This window comes from Macrobrachium rosenbergii, chromosome 8 (genome assembly GCF_040412425.1).
Source record: "Macrobrachium rosenbergii isolate ZJJX-2024 chromosome 8, ASM4041242v1, whole genome shotgun sequence".
NCBI lineage: Eukaryota > Metazoa > Arthropoda > Malacostraca > Decapoda > Palaemonidae > Macrobrachium > Macrobrachium rosenbergii.
The window spans coordinates 10,186,030-10,205,224 of NC_089748.1; the positions used below are offsets into that span (position 1 = coordinate 10,186,030).

At 35.8% G+C, this 19,195-nt stretch overlaps 2 protein-coding genes across 2 annotated transcripts in view; one reads left to right on the forward strand and one right to left on the reverse strand.

Moving 5' to 3' along the window:
* The window catches only part of LOC136840600 (NBAS subunit of NRZ tethering complex-like), a 791,298-nt gene that overhangs the window by 242,652 nt on the left and 529,451 nt on the right, over positions 1–19,195 (forward strand). The gene's annotated exons all lie outside the window — the stretch shown is intronic.
* LOC136840599 (mucin-2-like) overlaps positions 5,714–19,195 on the reverse strand; it is a 63,741-nt gene continuing 50,259 nt past the window's right edge. The window contains exon 2 of the mRNA XM_067107276.1: positions 5,714–11,613. Coding sequence (XP_066963377.1) covers positions 7,959–11,613 — 3,655 coding nt within the window. The 3' untranslated portion in view covers positions 5,714–7,958. The remainder of the gene's footprint in view (positions 11,614–19,195) is intronic.

Consider the following 19,195-nt stretch of genomic DNA (forward strand, 5'->3'; position numbering starts at 1 on the left):
CAGGCTGCTACATCTCCATGACTATTGCCGTTTCCTAACATTACAATAATGTCTGCTTTCTCTTCGAGTGTCATGAATTTCCTCTGGCACTTAGGCTCTTTACCAGAAGGCTTAGAAGAAACAGGGTATTTGGGAGGCATCTTAGGGACTCTTCCAAATGTATGCTTAGTCCATAGTACAGTACGCAAAACATGCACAACTGAGAGATACGCACTTGGGTACAGATGTTGGGTCATTTGCCTATATCAGCAGTGTGTGCCACACCCCCCCTGCGAATAGCTAAAATCCGCGAATACTTAAAACCCCTCTAAAAACACTTAGAACTGCCTATTTTGATAGTTCAAACACAAAAAAACTGCCTATTTTGATAGTTCAAACACAAAAAAAAACTTTAAAAATGCTTATACCTGAGTATTTTAAAAGTTTCATTACAAAAAGTGCATTTAGTCATGAAAATGATATGAAAATACAGTAATTGGTGAATATTTCTCAGTGAAAAATACTGCGAATGGGCGAATTTTCCGCGAATAATGTGTATATACATTCCACAGAGGAATCCCTGAATAGGTGAGTCCGCGAATCATGAGACCGCAAATACAGGGGTTTACTGTACATACATACGTATATAAAGTACATACGTATGTAGGTATACACGGTATTGCACATAACAACATCGATATTCTGTGCTTACTGTATATTTTATAGATATTTTGTTGGGTTGTAAGATTTTGAAATACCAGAACATTTTAGGATGATACATAGTGCGTAGAGCATGTGTAAGATACGTGCGTAATTTGTAGAATGACGGGACTTATGCACTATTAACTAGGATATGTTGGGTGCGGAGTATTTTCATGTTACTACAGTATATTTTCGTGACTACTGTATGTATATACATTTTTTATGATGAAAAAAGATTTACTAATTTTCAAATATGACAGTACTGTAATATTTTAATGTAAACACAGTAAAATTTCAATTACATGTATTTTTTTTTAAGTGTTTTACCCAAGCTAGCAGTTTGCAGAGAAGGAAAATGCATGCTGGGATGCTGATATACCCAGGCGCAATGATACTCGACACGCTATTGGCTGTTGTCCGCGAAGCAGCCAATCCAGGAGCGCTGTTCATTTTCCTTGGCTCTCATTGGCTGTACACTTGGTGCTGATTGGCTGGACCCACACTCCCATCTTGCGAAGATGGAATTGTAGGAGCCTGCATCTCTCCCAGTTCACTTCATAGTATGTAGCATCTTCTGATTGGGTGTATTGCAAATCTTTGTGTGTCATTTTTAATCTTTGTGTATCTCTTTAATTGTGCCATAGATGCTTGGGTGTATTGCAAATCTTTGTGTGTCATTTTTAATCTTTGTGTATCTCTTTTAATTGTGCCATAAGATGCCTCCTACACGCCCTTCTCCTTCTAAGGCTTCTGGCAAAGAGTCTAAATGAAAGAAGATGGTAATGAAGCTTGAGGAGAAGGTAAAACTTCTGGATACGTTGAAGGAAGGCATAAAAAGAATATCCCCCTCAACTCCAACATCATTTGCGAAAAAGCGCGACAACTGTACCAGCAGTTTTTGACTGCCATGGAAGACGACGATGTACAGGCACAGGAAGGCAATGATGCAGGGGAATTAGAATCCTTGGGCTTTGACGAACCTGTGGAAGAAGAAGAAGAGGAGGAGGAAGAGCCACAAGCAGGACCATCATCAGCTCCTCAAGATTTTCAGGTCAGCAAGGGGTGATTCCACCGGTTTCAGAGGCAGATCCAACTGAAGAATGTTTCTTTGCATGGGAGAAGCAGCATCTGCAGATATGGAAGGGGCTGCAAAATATCTGGAGACCTTCAAGAAAATTATAAAGGAGAAGGGCTACCATCCACAGCAGGTGTTCAGTATGGACGAGACTGGCCTGTTCTGGAAGAAATGCTGTCTCGGACATACCTCATGAAGGACGAAGCCAAAGCCTCCGGATTCAAGGCCCAGAAAGATAGGGCTACCCTTATGTGTGGGAATGCGGCTGGCTTCGTGCTGAAACCAGGCCTCATTTACAAGGCTGCAAATCCCAGGGCCCTCAAGAATAAAAACAAGGCACTGCTGCCTGTGTTTTGGATGCACAACCCCAAGGCCTGGATCACCAAAATCTTTACATCTAACTGGTTCATTTAGAGCTTCATCCCTCAAGTGAGACAATACCTGAATGACTTGTGCATTGAGTTCAAGGTGTTGTTGATTATGGATAATGCTGGTGGCCACCCTCTGGATCTTTATTATGAGCGAGTCCAGCTCAAGTTCCTCCCTGCCAACACCACTCTCCTCCAGCCTATGGACCAGGGTGTGATCCGTGCCTTCAAGGCACTCTACACCTGGAACTTCCTTGAGCACCTTGCGAATGCAGTGGACACTGACAGTGAATTTACACTGAAGGATTATTGGGGTAAATTCACGATTGCCACGTCTGTCTGTCATCGACTGATCGTTGAATGACATGAAGAAGGAGACCCTTAATGCCTGCTGTAAGAAGTTGTGGCCGGAGTGTATTCGCGATTGTAAGGGCTTCTCTCCTGAAGAAATTCAACATTTGGCCATTTATAAGACGGTCCAGTTAGTTAGGATTCTCGGTGGAGAAGGCTTTGATGACATCACCCCAAATGAAGTCGGCATCCTCATTGATGCCCACTCTGACCCCCTGATGGAACAGGATTTGAAGAGCTGAAGAAGTCTGCCAGCGAGGAAGAAGACACGCCAGGTTCGGGGGAGGGGGATGAGGAGGATGAGGGCCTGTCTTTGGAACATCTGTCCCAACTTAAGAGGATAATCAAGGGGCGCAGGATGCGGCTTTGGCATGGGATTCTTGTATGGAACGCTCCTTAAAGTTTTCAAATGCCCTTGATGCAGCATTGGCACCCTATAATCAAGCCCTCATCAGCATGAAGAAGCAACGACAACAGCTGCCTATCACTATATATTTATTAAATGTACGAAGAAGGACCCTCCAAAGCCTCCCTAAACCCTGAAGAAGTGCCTGAAGAAGTGCCTCCCCAAGCACCTGAAGAAGTGCCTCCTGAAACTCATGAAGCGCCTCCTGAAGAAGGGGAAGAGGCACCCTCAGAGGAGATTAACTCCTCTGCTTTGCTGTGCAGTCATATCATCATCGTCATTCATCGGACTGCACAGCTAATTCGTCATCATCATCTGTAATCAACATTTATCACTGGTGAGTACCTGTACTATGATTTATGTAATGTTATTAAATGCTGTGTTTTTAATGTGCATATGCATTTCTCTCTCTCTCTCTCTCTCTCTCTCTCTCTCTCTCTCTCTCTCTCTCTCTCTCTCTCTCTCTCTCTCTCTCTCTCTCACTTGAATTACGTACATACCAATGTTTCCCCTTTAAGAAAAAATGGGATGGCTTGAATAGTAACTGTATGAAATAAAATGTGCGGGCACATGCCTAAATATGTAGGGGGAACTGGATTATAGTTTTCACATGTAGCTGGAAGCCATACAGTATATGTACATATATTTTTAAGGGTTATGTTTGAGATGACTGAAATGATATCAATATCATTTCAAAGATTAATACAGTAATAGGATAATAGTGTAAGGTATATTTGGTGTTTGAACTTTCAAGTTAGGCAGTTATAAGCCTTTTTAGAGGGGGGTGTCAAGTATTCGCAGATTTTAGCTATTTTGGGCGTTGTGTAAGTATCCCCAGTGAATATGGGGTCCACTGTATACATACATATATATATATATATATATATATATATATATATATATATATATATATATATATATATATATATATATATATATATATATATATATATATATATGTATATATATATATATATATATGTATATATATATATATATATATATATATATATATATATATATATATATATATATATATATATATATATATATATATATATATATATATATATATATATATATAATGCAGTACTATAAAATGGTATAAAATGTGAAGAATTTTTATGGATTTAAAGTTGTATAACGTAACACAGTTCAATAAAATTTGCAATAAAGAAAAATTTTCTATGTGAAACGTAATAAAAACAAAAACCATATGCTCGTGTTGTTTTGGCAACAAAGACAACAGGAAGAGGAGTGCGGGAATACGGATTACAGGGAAGAGGAGGAAGGGTAAAGGGGAGAGGAGGGGAGTGTGAAAAAGGTGTTGCTGCCATTGGTAGAGTTATTTTCTATGTTTGCAAGAACTCTTATTTCGGTTTTCTTTTTTTGCCATAACTAGAGTACGTGGTTTTAGTTTTCATTACATTCTGCGTAGAAAATTTATTTTTACTTTAAATGCAATTATACCATGTTACTTTTTACAGCTTTAAATCCATTAAAATTGTTTGGATTGTATATAATTTTATTGTTTTGTATTTCATTGTATTATATTAGGTTTTGGAAGCTTTGAACGCTTCATTTCCATTTGTATCATGCATTTTTAAAAAACAGCAGGATGCATTGTTCATTTAGTACACTTTGTGTTCCAAGTAAATGGAACAAAAAGTTAATCATCGGTTTTTTTATCCATCAACTGAATATGGAAGAACGTAGAAGATTCATGGAGTATTGCCATAATAACAAAAAGTTATGGAACCTAACAAAATTGTATACAAAGAAAACTTTTACCCCAAAAAGAATATATGTATATTAAATATATATTATATTTATATATATATATATATATATATATATATATATATATATATATATATATATATATATATATATATATATATATATATATATATATATATATATATATATATATATATATATATATATATATATATATATATATATATATATATATATATATATATATATACAGTATAGTTATTTATTCTGCAAAAACAATTCCTTTTACCCTTCATGTCTTTTAGTCTTGATCATCACTTGTGACATCGCTGGTTATACAGGAAGTATATTATTTAGTTTACTTCTACACATCTCTCCAAAATATCGGTAGGGTGACACTACATGCTCTTCATTCGTCTCTTCCACTTTGTAATAATAGGGTGACACTACATGCTCTTCATTCGTCTCTTCCACTTTGTAATAATATCTGATATGTCTGACTCAGTTGTTAACACCAAGTTATCTAGATATAGTAGCTCCCAGGGAGCTTTAATTGATCTTTAATTAAGTAATATTTTGTAGTTTAATCCATCACTTGAATAAACAGTGAAGAGTTAAGTGCTTATGCTGTGTGCATACCCACACATATCTTAAGTTCTCTTGATAGACATGCCACTGGATTCACTAGAAGCCTCGTTTTACGGTATAGTAGCATCACTAGATTAATGAATCTTTCTGGTACCCAGTGTAATGGGCATCTAATTGCTTTTCTTGGCTCACTTTATCAAATGCCTCTTCACACATGATCAGTTGCCCACTTATTTGTGTATGTCTTTTCCTTCCACAACAGGGAGTTTTACTCATTCCCCTAAAAATGTTGAGTGGCTTTTATTTTCTTATAATTTTAATTCTGCGGGAAAACGTGCAGTATACATAGTATTCAGTTTTCAGAGGTTCTCAAAACCTGTGTATTATGGCTTTATAGCCTGAAAGGAGTGCAGAGGTGTCAACAGTGAGTTGAGTAAATATGTAGGAAATGACTGCACAAGAATTTTTCTTGTTTTATCATTGCAAGGAAGATTAACAAACACATTTCAGTAATACTCCCAAGTAGTCTTTATTCATAGTTCCAGCTTACAGTTTGCTACATTTATGTGACCATTGTTCATTTTGGAAAATTTACACAAGTTACCTTTATTACATATCAAAAATCTATTTAACAGTTGTATTTTAAGAAATGCAAGAAAAGTGTACTGTACATATTTTAATTTATACATGGATACAAACTGCAACCTTTGACTGCTGTAGGGTATTAATGTTTTTCTGTGTAATGACTGAGTGGAATCTTTATATTAAAAACAATCATTATGAAAACACTTACTGCTTAGAGTACCGTACAATTGTACAAGTAGCCTCATTTTCACAAATGTACTTCAGATATTCTCATAAACATAAGCAGCTTTTTGTAGTTTTTACATTTTTTCAAAGCTTACTAAATTTATTGATGCATACTGTTTAAGGTATTGGATAATCTTTTTCTTTTCTCGGATTTTATTTACTGATTCATTTGTAAGTTACACCAACAGCATGTAGATTGTACTGAAGTATCAGTTTTCAGTAATAAAAGCTGACTTCATTGGTGCTGGATGTTTCCAGGATGGTTTTCACAAGTCAAGAATACTTTTAAAGGTGAATGTTTATCCAAAGGAATTGAAATGCATATTCATTGAGTACATTTTTATATGTATGGTAGATTTTGTGTATTTCACTTGGCGGGACATAAGTTAAATGAGAGCATTGGTGTAGGCTTAGAGGTGGGTGTTCAAATTAATTTCCAGGGTTCCGGCCTGAAAACTCAAATACAGACATATTTTTGCAAGGTATTGGGTTAATCAAAATTGACACTTTTTATTTTGAATACTTTGAAAATCTTAATAGAGTACTGTAAATTTGAACTTAATTGTAAAACAAATTCAGTTTCCAGTGACGATAAAGAACACAATTTTATTGGCAGTTTAGTTCGCTTTCTAATTCTGCAAGTGTACAAACAAAATTTGATATAGTTTTGCAATTAGAATTGGGTAAAATAGTGAAATGCTGCATTCCAGTCACTTTTAGATATGAAACGATGACATACTATTAAGTAGATATCCGAAATGACTGCATTTTGAAGACAGTAATTAACCCTTGAAGCAAACTAATTATTTTGATTACGATAATGATAATCTATTCTATTAAGGCACTTGGAAACTGAATGATTGAAAAAAAATAGACATTTTACATTAGAAAATGGGTTATCTACTTGTACATGAATGGCATTGATAAACATAGTGGTGGGAAGAATGAGATAATATAGGTAACAAAGTGAAGGAGTTCATGGTGAAGCTCTACAATATAGAATGAGGAAAGAGCATCATATAGGAAGTCATCCTGCATTTTGATAATTTGTAGCATTTTCCAAATCCCTAGATGCGAGATCAAGCCCTGACTCCAAAGAGTTCATGATGAGCTGGATACATTAGTAGTACTTTATGAAGAATTGTTGATGAAATTTATTGTTAGCAATCTGATATGGCAAACTATGCATCTAGTAACAAGAAGGAGCAGGATGAAGGTTGCATCTATAAATATACACTAACAAGGAAACAAACAAACAATTATAAACACTCAATCTGCACATAAGTAAACGCACATGTTATATGGTATGATATCTCTGTCAATCACCAGAGTTGTAGAGAATCCTCGCCAATAAAAGAGCTGGGAAGAATTTTTTTGAAATAGTTCAGATTAATTATGCATCACAAAAAATTTTTTCGGGCTGACTTTTTTTTTTGGCTTAGAGTAATTTTTTAAATAGCTTGAATTTTCATTGTTTATTGGAAAATATTTAATTTTGTTTTTTGAGAATCCTCTTTTTTTGTCATTAGTGTCTTTTGTCACACCACAATACAAAGATTTCTTGAAAATGGCTCAACACGACCCGCATGTTGATTTATATTATGGTAATACTGGTAAATAGCACTTATGTCAGATAAATGTCATCAACTAGGGTCACTTCCCATTGCCTTGTCACACCACCACAAACACTTGTATGGCCTGCTTTAATAAGAAATAAGCAGGGCAATAGTTTAAGACTTAAAAACTATTTATGTACTGTACATTCATACATATGGATGAGTGATTGACCTTAATTTTGTATACTGATAAGGCTTAACACTTCATATGTACACAGAGATATATTCCCAATTAGTACACTGTTTGTTTTTTAATTGATGATGACAAATTCAGACCCCTTCTTTGTAGATTTGTCTTGTAAGAAATCTCCAAGTTTTCATGTTCATGCTCCACATAAAAGGTTATTTTCATGAGTGGTAACATCACTGTAAAACCTCATAGAAAGCTGTTGCCAATTTAAAACTGGGGAAATCGAAATATCTGTTCTACATTGATACAGTGCTCGGACTGCATCAGGTCCAAAACGTTGTCCCCATAAGTTAATGTCACTCATTTCACCTATGAACTGTGAAGTAGGGTCAAAGTCAGTCAGGTCAGGTAAGAGAGTTTGACCCAGGATTGTTAATCCACCACCCTCAAGAACATTTTTACCAGAAAGGACATTGGTTAGTGTCCCAGCAAGTTCTCCATTAATATAAACTCCAACTTGGTGATCCTTACTACTCCAAGTGAAGACAATATGGTACCACTGATTTTCCAGAAATTCAACAGGCAGTTTTCTAAAGTGGAAGTTACTGCTAGCGGGAAAGGGGCTTTCAGGGTCAGGAATAGGTTCATCTGTTACAGTATTTACCGTATCACTAGAATCAACAGCAAAGATACGTTCTTCAACTTGGGACTCCTGCTCATGTTGATTTTCCATCCATTTGTTAGCTTCCTCTTGTGAACCTACATAATGCACTGGTTGGGGCAACAATCCTTGCTCTAATAAAGTTTGTGGGTCAGCACTGTACTGTATGTTGCCTGATTCATCAGTTTTAGGGTCTGGTGCTTGGTTAACAGGACCTCCATAAGCAATTGGGTGAGGGGCAGCTTCATATTTATACTCTGGTGGCAGTTGCTGATGATAGAGATGAGTGGGTTCTTGGTAATGGGAAACAGGTTGGGTTTCCTCTTGTGTTACTAGAATTCCTTCAGGGTATATCTCATCAACAGAGAACACTTCTTCAGCTGGTGGCACCCTTTCTTCTGGATAATAAGGAATGTCATCTTCACTTATATGAAATACTGCAAAATTATTAGATTGTAGCGGGATATTATCTCCCTCACTTGACTGATTTTTTGGTGGGCTAGAATGAGCATTAGTTTTGAAGTGAAGTGTTCCTTGTGTAGTAGCAGTTGTAGTAGTAGTGGTTGCTTCTGTTGTGGGTTTTGCAGATATTGGCAGTTCAGATTTTTCTGGCAAAGATGGATTAAATTGATGTATTATTAGAGGTTTGTCTGTTCCCGCAGTTTTTGTTGAGAAATCTGTAATCGGTGGAATAGTAGGTCTGTATCCTGAATTGCGTAGAGAAGTTTTAGCTGTTGCTGGTTCTGAAATATCTGGTAAAGTGCTAGTTACATTTTTCTTGTAGCTTTCAGTGGTTGTGTCAGGTGGTGGAATAGTACTTGATGTAACTGTTGTAGGCTTTTCGGAGATGATTCCATGTGCATCCAGATTATCTTGTTCTTCTTTAGCAGCTATAATAGTTGGCTGTTTATGGAAATGCTGAGCATTATCCTCTGTAAATTTGATGATTGAAGGGGAAAGTTTGCTAGCTGCCTCTTCAATTACTCCCACATATTTTCTAGTTGGCTGAACATAGTGTACAACAGGTATATCACTATGTGGTTTAGTTGGGGATGATTCATCATCATCTTTGATAGGTATATCACTTCTTGAAGGAGTAGGTGGTAGTGGCTCCTCAGTTGGAATTAGTACAGCTTTCTCCTCTGTTAGAATGGCAGGAGCAACTGTCTCCTCAAAGGCATCCTCTTGCTCATTTGAGAATCCAAAAGGAATGGTATCTCTAAAGTGCAAATTATTTTCTCCCAGTTGATTTTCATTTGTCTCCTCTTCATGTACCACTAAAGTTTCTTCACTAACGATAGTGGGAGCCTTTGTTGTTTTAGGTGGTTCTGGTGCTGATTGCGATTGGTAATGTTCATACATGGCATTAAATGCATCAACATTTGTGATTGGCACTGAGTAGACAATAGCTGTATTTCCATCTTTGATTGCAGGGAGCCCTTCCATTGCACGTTTGAATTCTTCTATGTGATGAGGTCTGATTTGTACTGCTTTTTGCTTATTCACATTATTTGCATTTCCATATGTTTTGTCACTCCATTTTTCACTGTGATTTTGCTCCTTATGTTTAAGAATATCTTCAGCTGTTGACCAAATGGATACCTTTGATTTCAGTCCTGTTACCTGAGGCTTTTCTGTTGATTCACCCTGTGGTGATGTAAAACGAATAGCCGAAGCAGCTTTTGGTTGCAAAGTTGTTGCTCTTGAGAGTGTGGTTTGCGGCAGACTCTTCCTTGTGGTTGGAGTTCTTATTGGTTTCTGCGTTGTTGAGGTGGTTTTTATTGTAGTAGTTGTTTGTGTTGATTGTGTAGGTGTTGTGGTCGTAGGTGGTAATGTGGTTGTTTCACTATCGGAATGAGATGAAGATTGATGAGAATTTGGTTGGTTTATGAGTTTCCACAGAGGCATACGTGTTGATTGTCTGGATAGTGAAGGGGTTTGACGTGGTTTGTTTGGCTCTCGGGTATGTTCTCTCCTTGTGGTGGTAACTCTTGGTGTGTTATGTGAGCTGGGCTTAAGCTGGTGTGTGTCATAGTGAATTGAATGAGGAGGAGTCGGGGTGGTGGTTGTTGGGAACTGTGTTGTCCTCCTTGTTGTTAACCTTTGTGTTGAGAGACGTGATTCACTTGGCCTAGTTATTGGTCGAGATGTAGTTGTCCTTGTGGGCCAAACAGTCGTTTTTCTTTGTGTAGTGGTAGTAGGGCGAAGTGTTGTTGTAGTTGTTGAAGCTTGCTGCGTCGGGCTTTGGTTTGTGAAGGATGTTCCTCTTATTCCATAAGGATTCCAGTGGTTGGGTCCCAATTTGACCTCTGTCACTTGTGAGGACCACCCAGCATTATTTTCCCAAGTAATTTTCTCAGTTGATGAATGTTTTATCTCCTCTTGACTGGCCACATCTTTGGGTTCTTTGTTTGGGTGCCACATTGGGGACCACTCATTTGGTGACTGTGGTATTGAGGGCTTCGGTTGTTGAGGTACATTCCAGTTGAAGAGGACAAAGTCATCATCACCCGAGGGCTCTGTGATTATCCTTGGTTCTGGTTCTTTTAAGTGCAGGTCATACGGGTCACTTTCTTGCATAGTTAGTTCATAGGGAACAACTGTCCAATCATTGTAGGATTCTGACCTTGAAAAGCCATCTCGAGTTGGAAGGAGATGAAGGTCATCATTCAGCCCAGATGGAGAAGCCTCTAGGTCTGCCACACCCATTGTATCCACATCAACAAAACTGTACGGTGTCCATGTGTCGAAGGAGCGACCTTTGCGTGAGTCTGCCATGATATTTTCTATGTCTCCAAGTCCAACACTGTAATCGACGGCATCTCTTCGCTGCCTTTTTTGCGGGATTTGCTCTACTGGGGTCCATTGTGTTCGTGGATGGCGATCTACTTGGTCCATCTGGTATGGTTGAACAGGAAGTGGCCCTCCCCAGAGTATTCCCAGTCCATCATGTCTGAGGAAAAAAGCCACTTGGCTGTCGGCTTCTGGCGATACAGCTGTTAGTATAGGTGCGACTCCATATGGGAACTGTGTAATGTTTACCCAAGCAGCAAGAGTAAGGTCAGAAATAGAAGGTGCTGGTTTCAGAATACGAGCATAGCCTCCATCTCCAACAACTAGGCGATATGATGAATGTTGCTGCAAAGCTGTAGCACAAATGCACAGGGTGCAACACACCGCTGCCAACCTGTAAAGAAGGAAGGGGATTTTAGTAACTTTTCATACCATAACATTGACAGGGAAACAATCTTTATGAAACACAGTTTGTGCATATTTAAATTGATCAGCGTTGTAAAGGAACCAGTTAATGTAGTGCCACGAGGAGAAAAAGGCTCATCAGGTGAAATTTGTCTTTCTATTTTCATTTTTTATAGCTTATGATAGCTACTGCTATCATCTTCAATGTCCTTGTGATATGATTTTGTCTGTTAACCTCATTTTTATCTATCTACTAACCCTGGATTTTGTCCACGGTCCTTCGTATACCTCTATGTGTTCTTTGCTAATCCCTTGCCTTGTTTCAGTCTATGGATTTTCAGCAATCCTTCTCTTGTAGTCATGATGTTGCACCTGGCTTGACCTTTTGACCAGGTCCAATAGGCCTAATTCTTTTAGAACTTGGTTTTGTTGTTTTTGCTATTTATGTGTCCCTTTGATTACTCTGTGTTTTTGTGTCATGACTTTTGTATACTAATTTGCTTATCCTGTGGTTTTATCCCAACAAAGTAAAGCAAAGACATTGTTTCTGTCTTGTATGTTTACCTCTCGTATGTGTTCCTTTTTATGCAAATTGATTTTTCCCAGAGTCTTCCATGTATGACAGGTTACATCCCTAACGAAGAATGATATAAATCCCCAGAACTTTTCATCTTGACATCTTTGCCTTTGTTCTCACATATTTTCTTCCTAACTACATTATTAAAAAGTGAGATAAAATTTTATATTTATTGTTTTGTAATTTATTATGGGTTTTCATTTACTCTTCTGTCACATGGTAGTTTCACCCCTCTTCATTCAATTTCTTTCCCCCCCCCGCTATAGAAAATTTCCTTTGCTCGTAATGGCTTCATTTATGATCCCTTTGTTGTATGTGAGTTTCAAGAAACTATCTTTTTGTTTAATCTCTTCCATTATGAATGTTGAAAGCACTCCGAAATAAACTTACTGATACGCCTTTCTTCACACTTTGCTGTGTTATGAAAAACAATGTATGTGAACATGTGTGAATGATTTTCTTGCATGCTTTGGTTCCAAATCCCTCTCATATATGGAGGAGACGGAGTAAATGGAGTTTGCATAAGAAGTAACATCAAGAGCAGTAAACATACAAGAAGAAAAAGTGTACTGTATTAACTGTACATTGCTGGGATAAAAACTATAGGGTGAATTTCAAAAAGTGAAAATTTTGTCATGTATACAATAGCAATGACAGATAACAGTAATTCAGGGGGCACATATTAACTGGCTACCTACAATAAGAGGGGAACAGAACATCTAGCAAACTATGTAACAGCAAATGAGTTCTAAAAGAGTCAGTTCTGTTGGACTGGTCTAAAGGTCAAACTAAGTTTCACATCTTAGTAACTTCAAAAGGGGTTTACTAAAAAATCCCTGAACTGAAATGAGTCAAAGGAGCTTTTAGGACCACATGAAAGTATAAAATGGACTGTGGACGAGACCAAGGACTAGAAGATATGTAAACAGGAGGTTGCCAGGCTATAAATCATAACACAAGGTCACACTGAAGACGAAGGCAGGAGCTGCTGTAAGCAAAGAGCTGTACTTTGCAAATTATTCATCCGTGAAACTGTAAAACAAGAAGAAAATAGAAAGGAATTTTATCCAGTGGGCCCTTTTCTTCCATATTCTATTGGACCTTGAAGTTTGTTGACATGCTATCAATATTTTAATTATTCTAGTTCTTTTTTGTTATGAAAATCTTCTATTGCCTATAATATTAATGAAATTTAATAGCACTATTTTTTGGCTTGCTTGTAAAATTGCTTGATAGGAAATTAGTTAATACGGAAATTTGTCTCATATAAGATTTTGAAATTGCGGATTGTCTCTATATATGGCAGTATTAAGATTTTATGCGTGGAGTACGCTTACAGAATTATTGAATAGGATTCTACTTGTACTATGTTATACTTACCTCGAAAGTAATAATAATAATAATAATAATAATAATAATGATAATAATTGATTTGTGAATTTCAGATCAAAGATACCATTTATGTGGCTTGTCTGGTGTGTTTGTTCTTGGCTCATGCTCAGTTATTTCTGTATTTTTTTCTGTCCTGTCCTGGGCCATAGGGGTAATATTTATCTTATTCTTATTTCTGTGAATATGATAATGACATTGTGAAGTTGGTACTCATTTAGAAATGTGTATGGTTCCGTGAAAACGGTTTGTAGCTTCATACATGAAGTCAGATATTGTATTATGGCTATACTTTTTAATAAAGGTTGAGCAGGGACTTGACTGATATTATTTGGATCAAGGATTTTGTCTCTGAATCTTGTTTCTCAAGAATTTCAAGAAATTGAAAGCTAGTCATGATGCTTTTGTCAACTATATACTGACACTAGTTTAGGAAATGGTTTTAACCGTTTTGTTGTTTATAACTTGTATGTCATAAGTTTGATTTAGGGTTTTGCAAAGAGTGTATAACATAAATTATAGCCTAGATATTTTTTCATATTATTTTTGATTGAGAAATATTCACTAATTACTGTATTTTCATATAATTTTCATGAATAAATGCACTTTTTGTTATAAAACTATTAAAATACTCAGGTATAAGCATTTTTACAGCGTTTTTCTTGTGTTTAAACTATCAAAATGGGCATTTCTAAGTGTTTTTAGAGGGGTTTTAAGTATTCATGGATTTTAGCTATTTTTATATATATATATATATATATATATATATATATATATATATATATATATATATATATATATATATATATATATATATATATATATATATATATATATATATATAATATAATATATATATATATGTATATATATATATATATATATATATATATATATATATATATATATATATATATATATATATATATATAACATATATATATATATATATATATATATATATATATATATATATATATATATATATATATATATATATATATATATATATATATATATATATATATATATATATATATATAAAAACTACAAACGTCCTTTAATATCAATTCGCTCTACCTCGGAAATAATATATTTTCATATATGTTACCGAAGGGGAATTTTTAGTTGATAATAAGTCCACCGTCCCGTGGGGTCGAACCAGCGACGGACGAGGAATCAGGACTACAGTGACGCACTAGCATGATCGGCCACAAGAGATGTCAAAAATAATATATATATATATATATATATATATATATATATATATATATATATATACACTGTAGCCTATATATATATATATATACACACACACACACTTATACTTATATACATATACCGGGTGTTTTGAAGTTAGAGCCCCCTCCACAGAACAAATGGAAAGTTATGAAGTTTTTTGCTATAGCCTATCTCCAAGTGCATCATTTTAAGTTTCTGTTAAGCTATTTTTCATTTTACATTTCTTGTATTTTCAGACTGAGTGACAGAGTTAGGTACAGCCATGGCTAACGACTTGGAGGAAATCAGATGGATTGACTGAATCTGGGCTATAACCTTTAAAGAGGCCAGGGATTCTGGCACATCCTTCATTTCATGCTCCTGGATAGCTAAATGCATTAAAAGAGATGAATCCTTTGTTAAAAGAAACTGGAACAAAAACCATATGACTGTCATCGTGAAAAGAGTGAGAATCTTGGAAGGCCTGAAGTCCTTTCTCAGGAGTCAAAAGACATCATAGCTGAGGCAGTGGGTAGACCAAGAAAGTCTTTACGTAAATTGGTGCTTGAACTAGAAACAAAAAAGGGAAAGAAGAGAAGTTATAGTGTTGTATATCATGAGTTGAAGAAATCTGGTATCAAGCCATTTCATGTTATCACAAAGTCCAACATCACTCAGCAAAAAAGAGAAGACTGTGCATGGTTTTGTGGTTCATTTCTTAAAGATTGGGATGAAGCTGACTTTCTTCACGTTGCTGCGTCAGATGAATTCTTCATTTATACAGTCAGGAAGCCAAATCATAAAAATGACATCATTTGGGCAGCAAAGTTGGATGATATCAGTGATGACATGCAGTATGACTAAGTTGTGAAATTTCCTGAATGTTTGGGAATTTTTCTGTTTCACAGCCAAACAGTTAATGTGGATCATCAAAGAAGAAAAGGACAGTCATGGAATGGCGAATACTTCAGAGAAACTGTGCTTACTGGTGGAGTATTTCCTTTCCTCAAAGATCCTGAAAATGTGTTATCTGTTGAAGAAGTCACATTTTTGCATGATAAGGCACCATGTCTCAAGGCTCTTCAGACACAGGAGCTGCTTTGAAACTGGTATCGATTTCTTCTCGTCAAGTGAATTTCCAGGTAGGTCCCCTGACCTTAATGTGTGTGAAAACATTGATAGTATCTTAAAGGAGCGTGTTGAAACGCACACAGTGAACTATGATGGTACCAAGCCTCGACGACCTGCGAAGAGAGGTGACCGAAGTGGTCAGGGAAATGGAGTTTGAGTCTCAGCTTTTTTGCGATTTGCTGAAATCCTACCCCTCAAGAATGCAGGCTGTGTTACAGGCAGATGGAGGCCACACAAAGTATTAAATACTCAGAGAGAAACTTAGATAAATACCTGTTCTGAATTACTTTTGTTTTTGTCCATATCAATTTTAGTTTATGCTGTAGAGGGGGGGGGCTCTAATTTTGAAACACCCTGTACATATACATATACATTGTATAAATATGTATTTGTATGTATATATATATATTTGTATATGTATATGTATATGTATCTACAACTATGTATATATGTATATATATAATAATTATATATATATATATGTGTATATATAATTATATATTATGCATACATAGTCGTATATACATATATAAATATGTATACATGTATATATAAATATACATACAAATACATATACATATATACATATACATATGTATATGTATATATATAAATATATATACATATATATATATATTATATATGTTTATATATATATATATATATATATATATATATATATATATATATATATATATATATATATATATATATATATATATATATATATATATATATATATTCTGTTCACACAAAAGAGAGAGAGAGAGAGAGAGAGAGAGAGAGAGAGAGAGAGAGAGAGAGAGAGAGAGAGAGAGCGCAATTCCACTCAGTTTACAGGTATTGTTACGAGTTTGTTCTTGGAGTCATGTTGCACAAATTGAATTGCGTGATAGCACTAAAAAGAAAAGCATTTTCTAACAAATGATTGGATACCATAGATTTTCATACTAGCATTTTTTTTTTTTTAAGTGAAGCTCCTGCAGCGATTACTATTCTCGCCAGTGTTACCTGATATTTACTTACTGCCTTATACAGGAGTTGATCTCTCATTGTGACTGAAGGTCTTGAAATACAGGGGTTGAATGTAAAGAGCAAAACATGACGATAAAATTGCTTTTGATAAAACCCCGCCATACTAGAATGAATTTCAGTCATCCAGGCAATTTTGACATAAACAATACGAAGGAAAATCCTCCAGGGGTCATTTGGTCAAAGCCACGGCAGCTTTAGAAGACTGTGTGTACCAGCGTGATTTTGGGAAGATTAACAGATAATTAAGGAATGTTCCATCCGAAGTCTCACTGTGATGACAAGGTCTTTTGTTTGGAAAGTTTCCACAAGTCACCAGTGTCAAGTGTTAAGGTCTTCGCTTCGTAGCAGTAGGTGGGGTTTACCGTTGACCTCTGCCAGGTTGACTCTGGCTGGTGATTCATGAATAATTGTGGCACAGAAGTTGGGGATGGGAGACTGAAAAAGTCACAGTGAGACAGTTCTTATTTCCGTTAGACTGGCTATTCGGCTTCCCTTTCATGGCTTTCTTTTATAAACACCGTTTGAAAAATATATTTAAGTAGTAGTAGAGTTTGCAGGCTTGCCTCTGCTGCTTTCATTTGCCTCGTCTGCTACATAATATTACCGAACGGTTTGCTTCATATATAACGTCATAACAGATTTTTTTCCTTACCTTAGTTTTTTGTGTTGGGGGGGTCGTTAAGTAAAGGAACATTATTTTATGCACCAATTTAAATTTAGGGTTTCATGAGCAAGTGATTGTTTTACTCAGTTTATTATCATTGTTATTATTGTCTTTACACTACTAATGACCTATTGTAACCATTACTGCTATTAAAAAGTCATGTAATCTTACTGTACTTTATTTGCGAAACCAAGAAATATATTCTTTAATTTACATAACTTTAAAAGCAGTACTTCCTCTATATATATATATATATATATATATATATATATATATATATATATATATATATATATATATATATATATATATATATATATATATATATATATATATATATATATATATATATATATATATATATATTACCCAGGAAGTCTAGCCTCAGTGTTGTATAGTTTCAAGTTATTATGTGGGCCTGATTTTATCTCTCTCTCTCTCTCTCTCTCTCTCTCTCTCTCTCTCTCTCTCTCTCTCTCTCTCTCTCTCTCTGCACATTATCATATGCACATGGAAAAACATTTGTGTATGTATCAGTGGCAGGGTGTTGGCTTTGTGACACCAGTTTAACTTATAAAAACAGTATTGTATAATGTTGCATTTGTACTGATGTTGTGTGTTTTTCTTGATGGTTTGGATGTTTCACTTGAATTTACTGACCTTTTTTAAGGGAGAAGAGAGTGCAAGAAAAATTCGTTTGTATGAGAATGGTTATCCTTGGCTGTTATAGACGAGGTTGGAATGAATGAAAGGTTTGTTGAGCCATCTCTCCTTTATGGAAGTGAAGTGTCGATTTTGAATGCAAAGAAAAGAAAAAGGTGGAGCTCTAGTGATTGACCGTTTATATCAGCTTTATGTGAGCTGGTTTGGTCTTGTGGAGAGAATGGAGAATTACTGGGTGGTTAAAAGGGTATATATTTTGGAAATGTAGGGAGGAGGGAGGAGAGGAAGACCTGGAAAGAGTTTGGTACTGTAGATGGCTAGGGAAGAGGCACTGGAGCGGAGGAGCCTCAACACTCAGAAAGCAAGACGGTGCGTGCAAGATCTAGCTAGATGTCACAGTTGCGTGTAGAGGGGTTCGATATATGAACCGTCTGCAAATGCTGTGGATGTTTTCTGCATAGGGGTTCATCCACGATTCAGCCGTTTAAGTATGTTTGTAGCAACTGAAAACTTGAAAAAATGACACGCACTTGAGTTTATATTAGGCAGTTTAGGGGATCTGGAACTCGCAATACTGATGACATAACTTCGACGTGTACTGAGTGGCTGAATGGTTATTTCCATAGGGTTTTGAGCATCACACATATGTGATATATCGCTTTCTTTTACTCATGTGATTACAGCTCTCCGCTTTTTTTTCGCACCTCTCGTGTCATATGTATTTTCTGTGTCAGTCGTAATTATTTTAAGAATGAAGGTACAGTGTGAATTACAGTACATTTGATTATTTCTTGCGGCATATTTGCTTGCTTATACCGCTTGGGATTGCTTTTGCTTCATGTGCTGTAATTATTGTCATTTATGTTAAGGGAATATATTCCTTTCTGAATA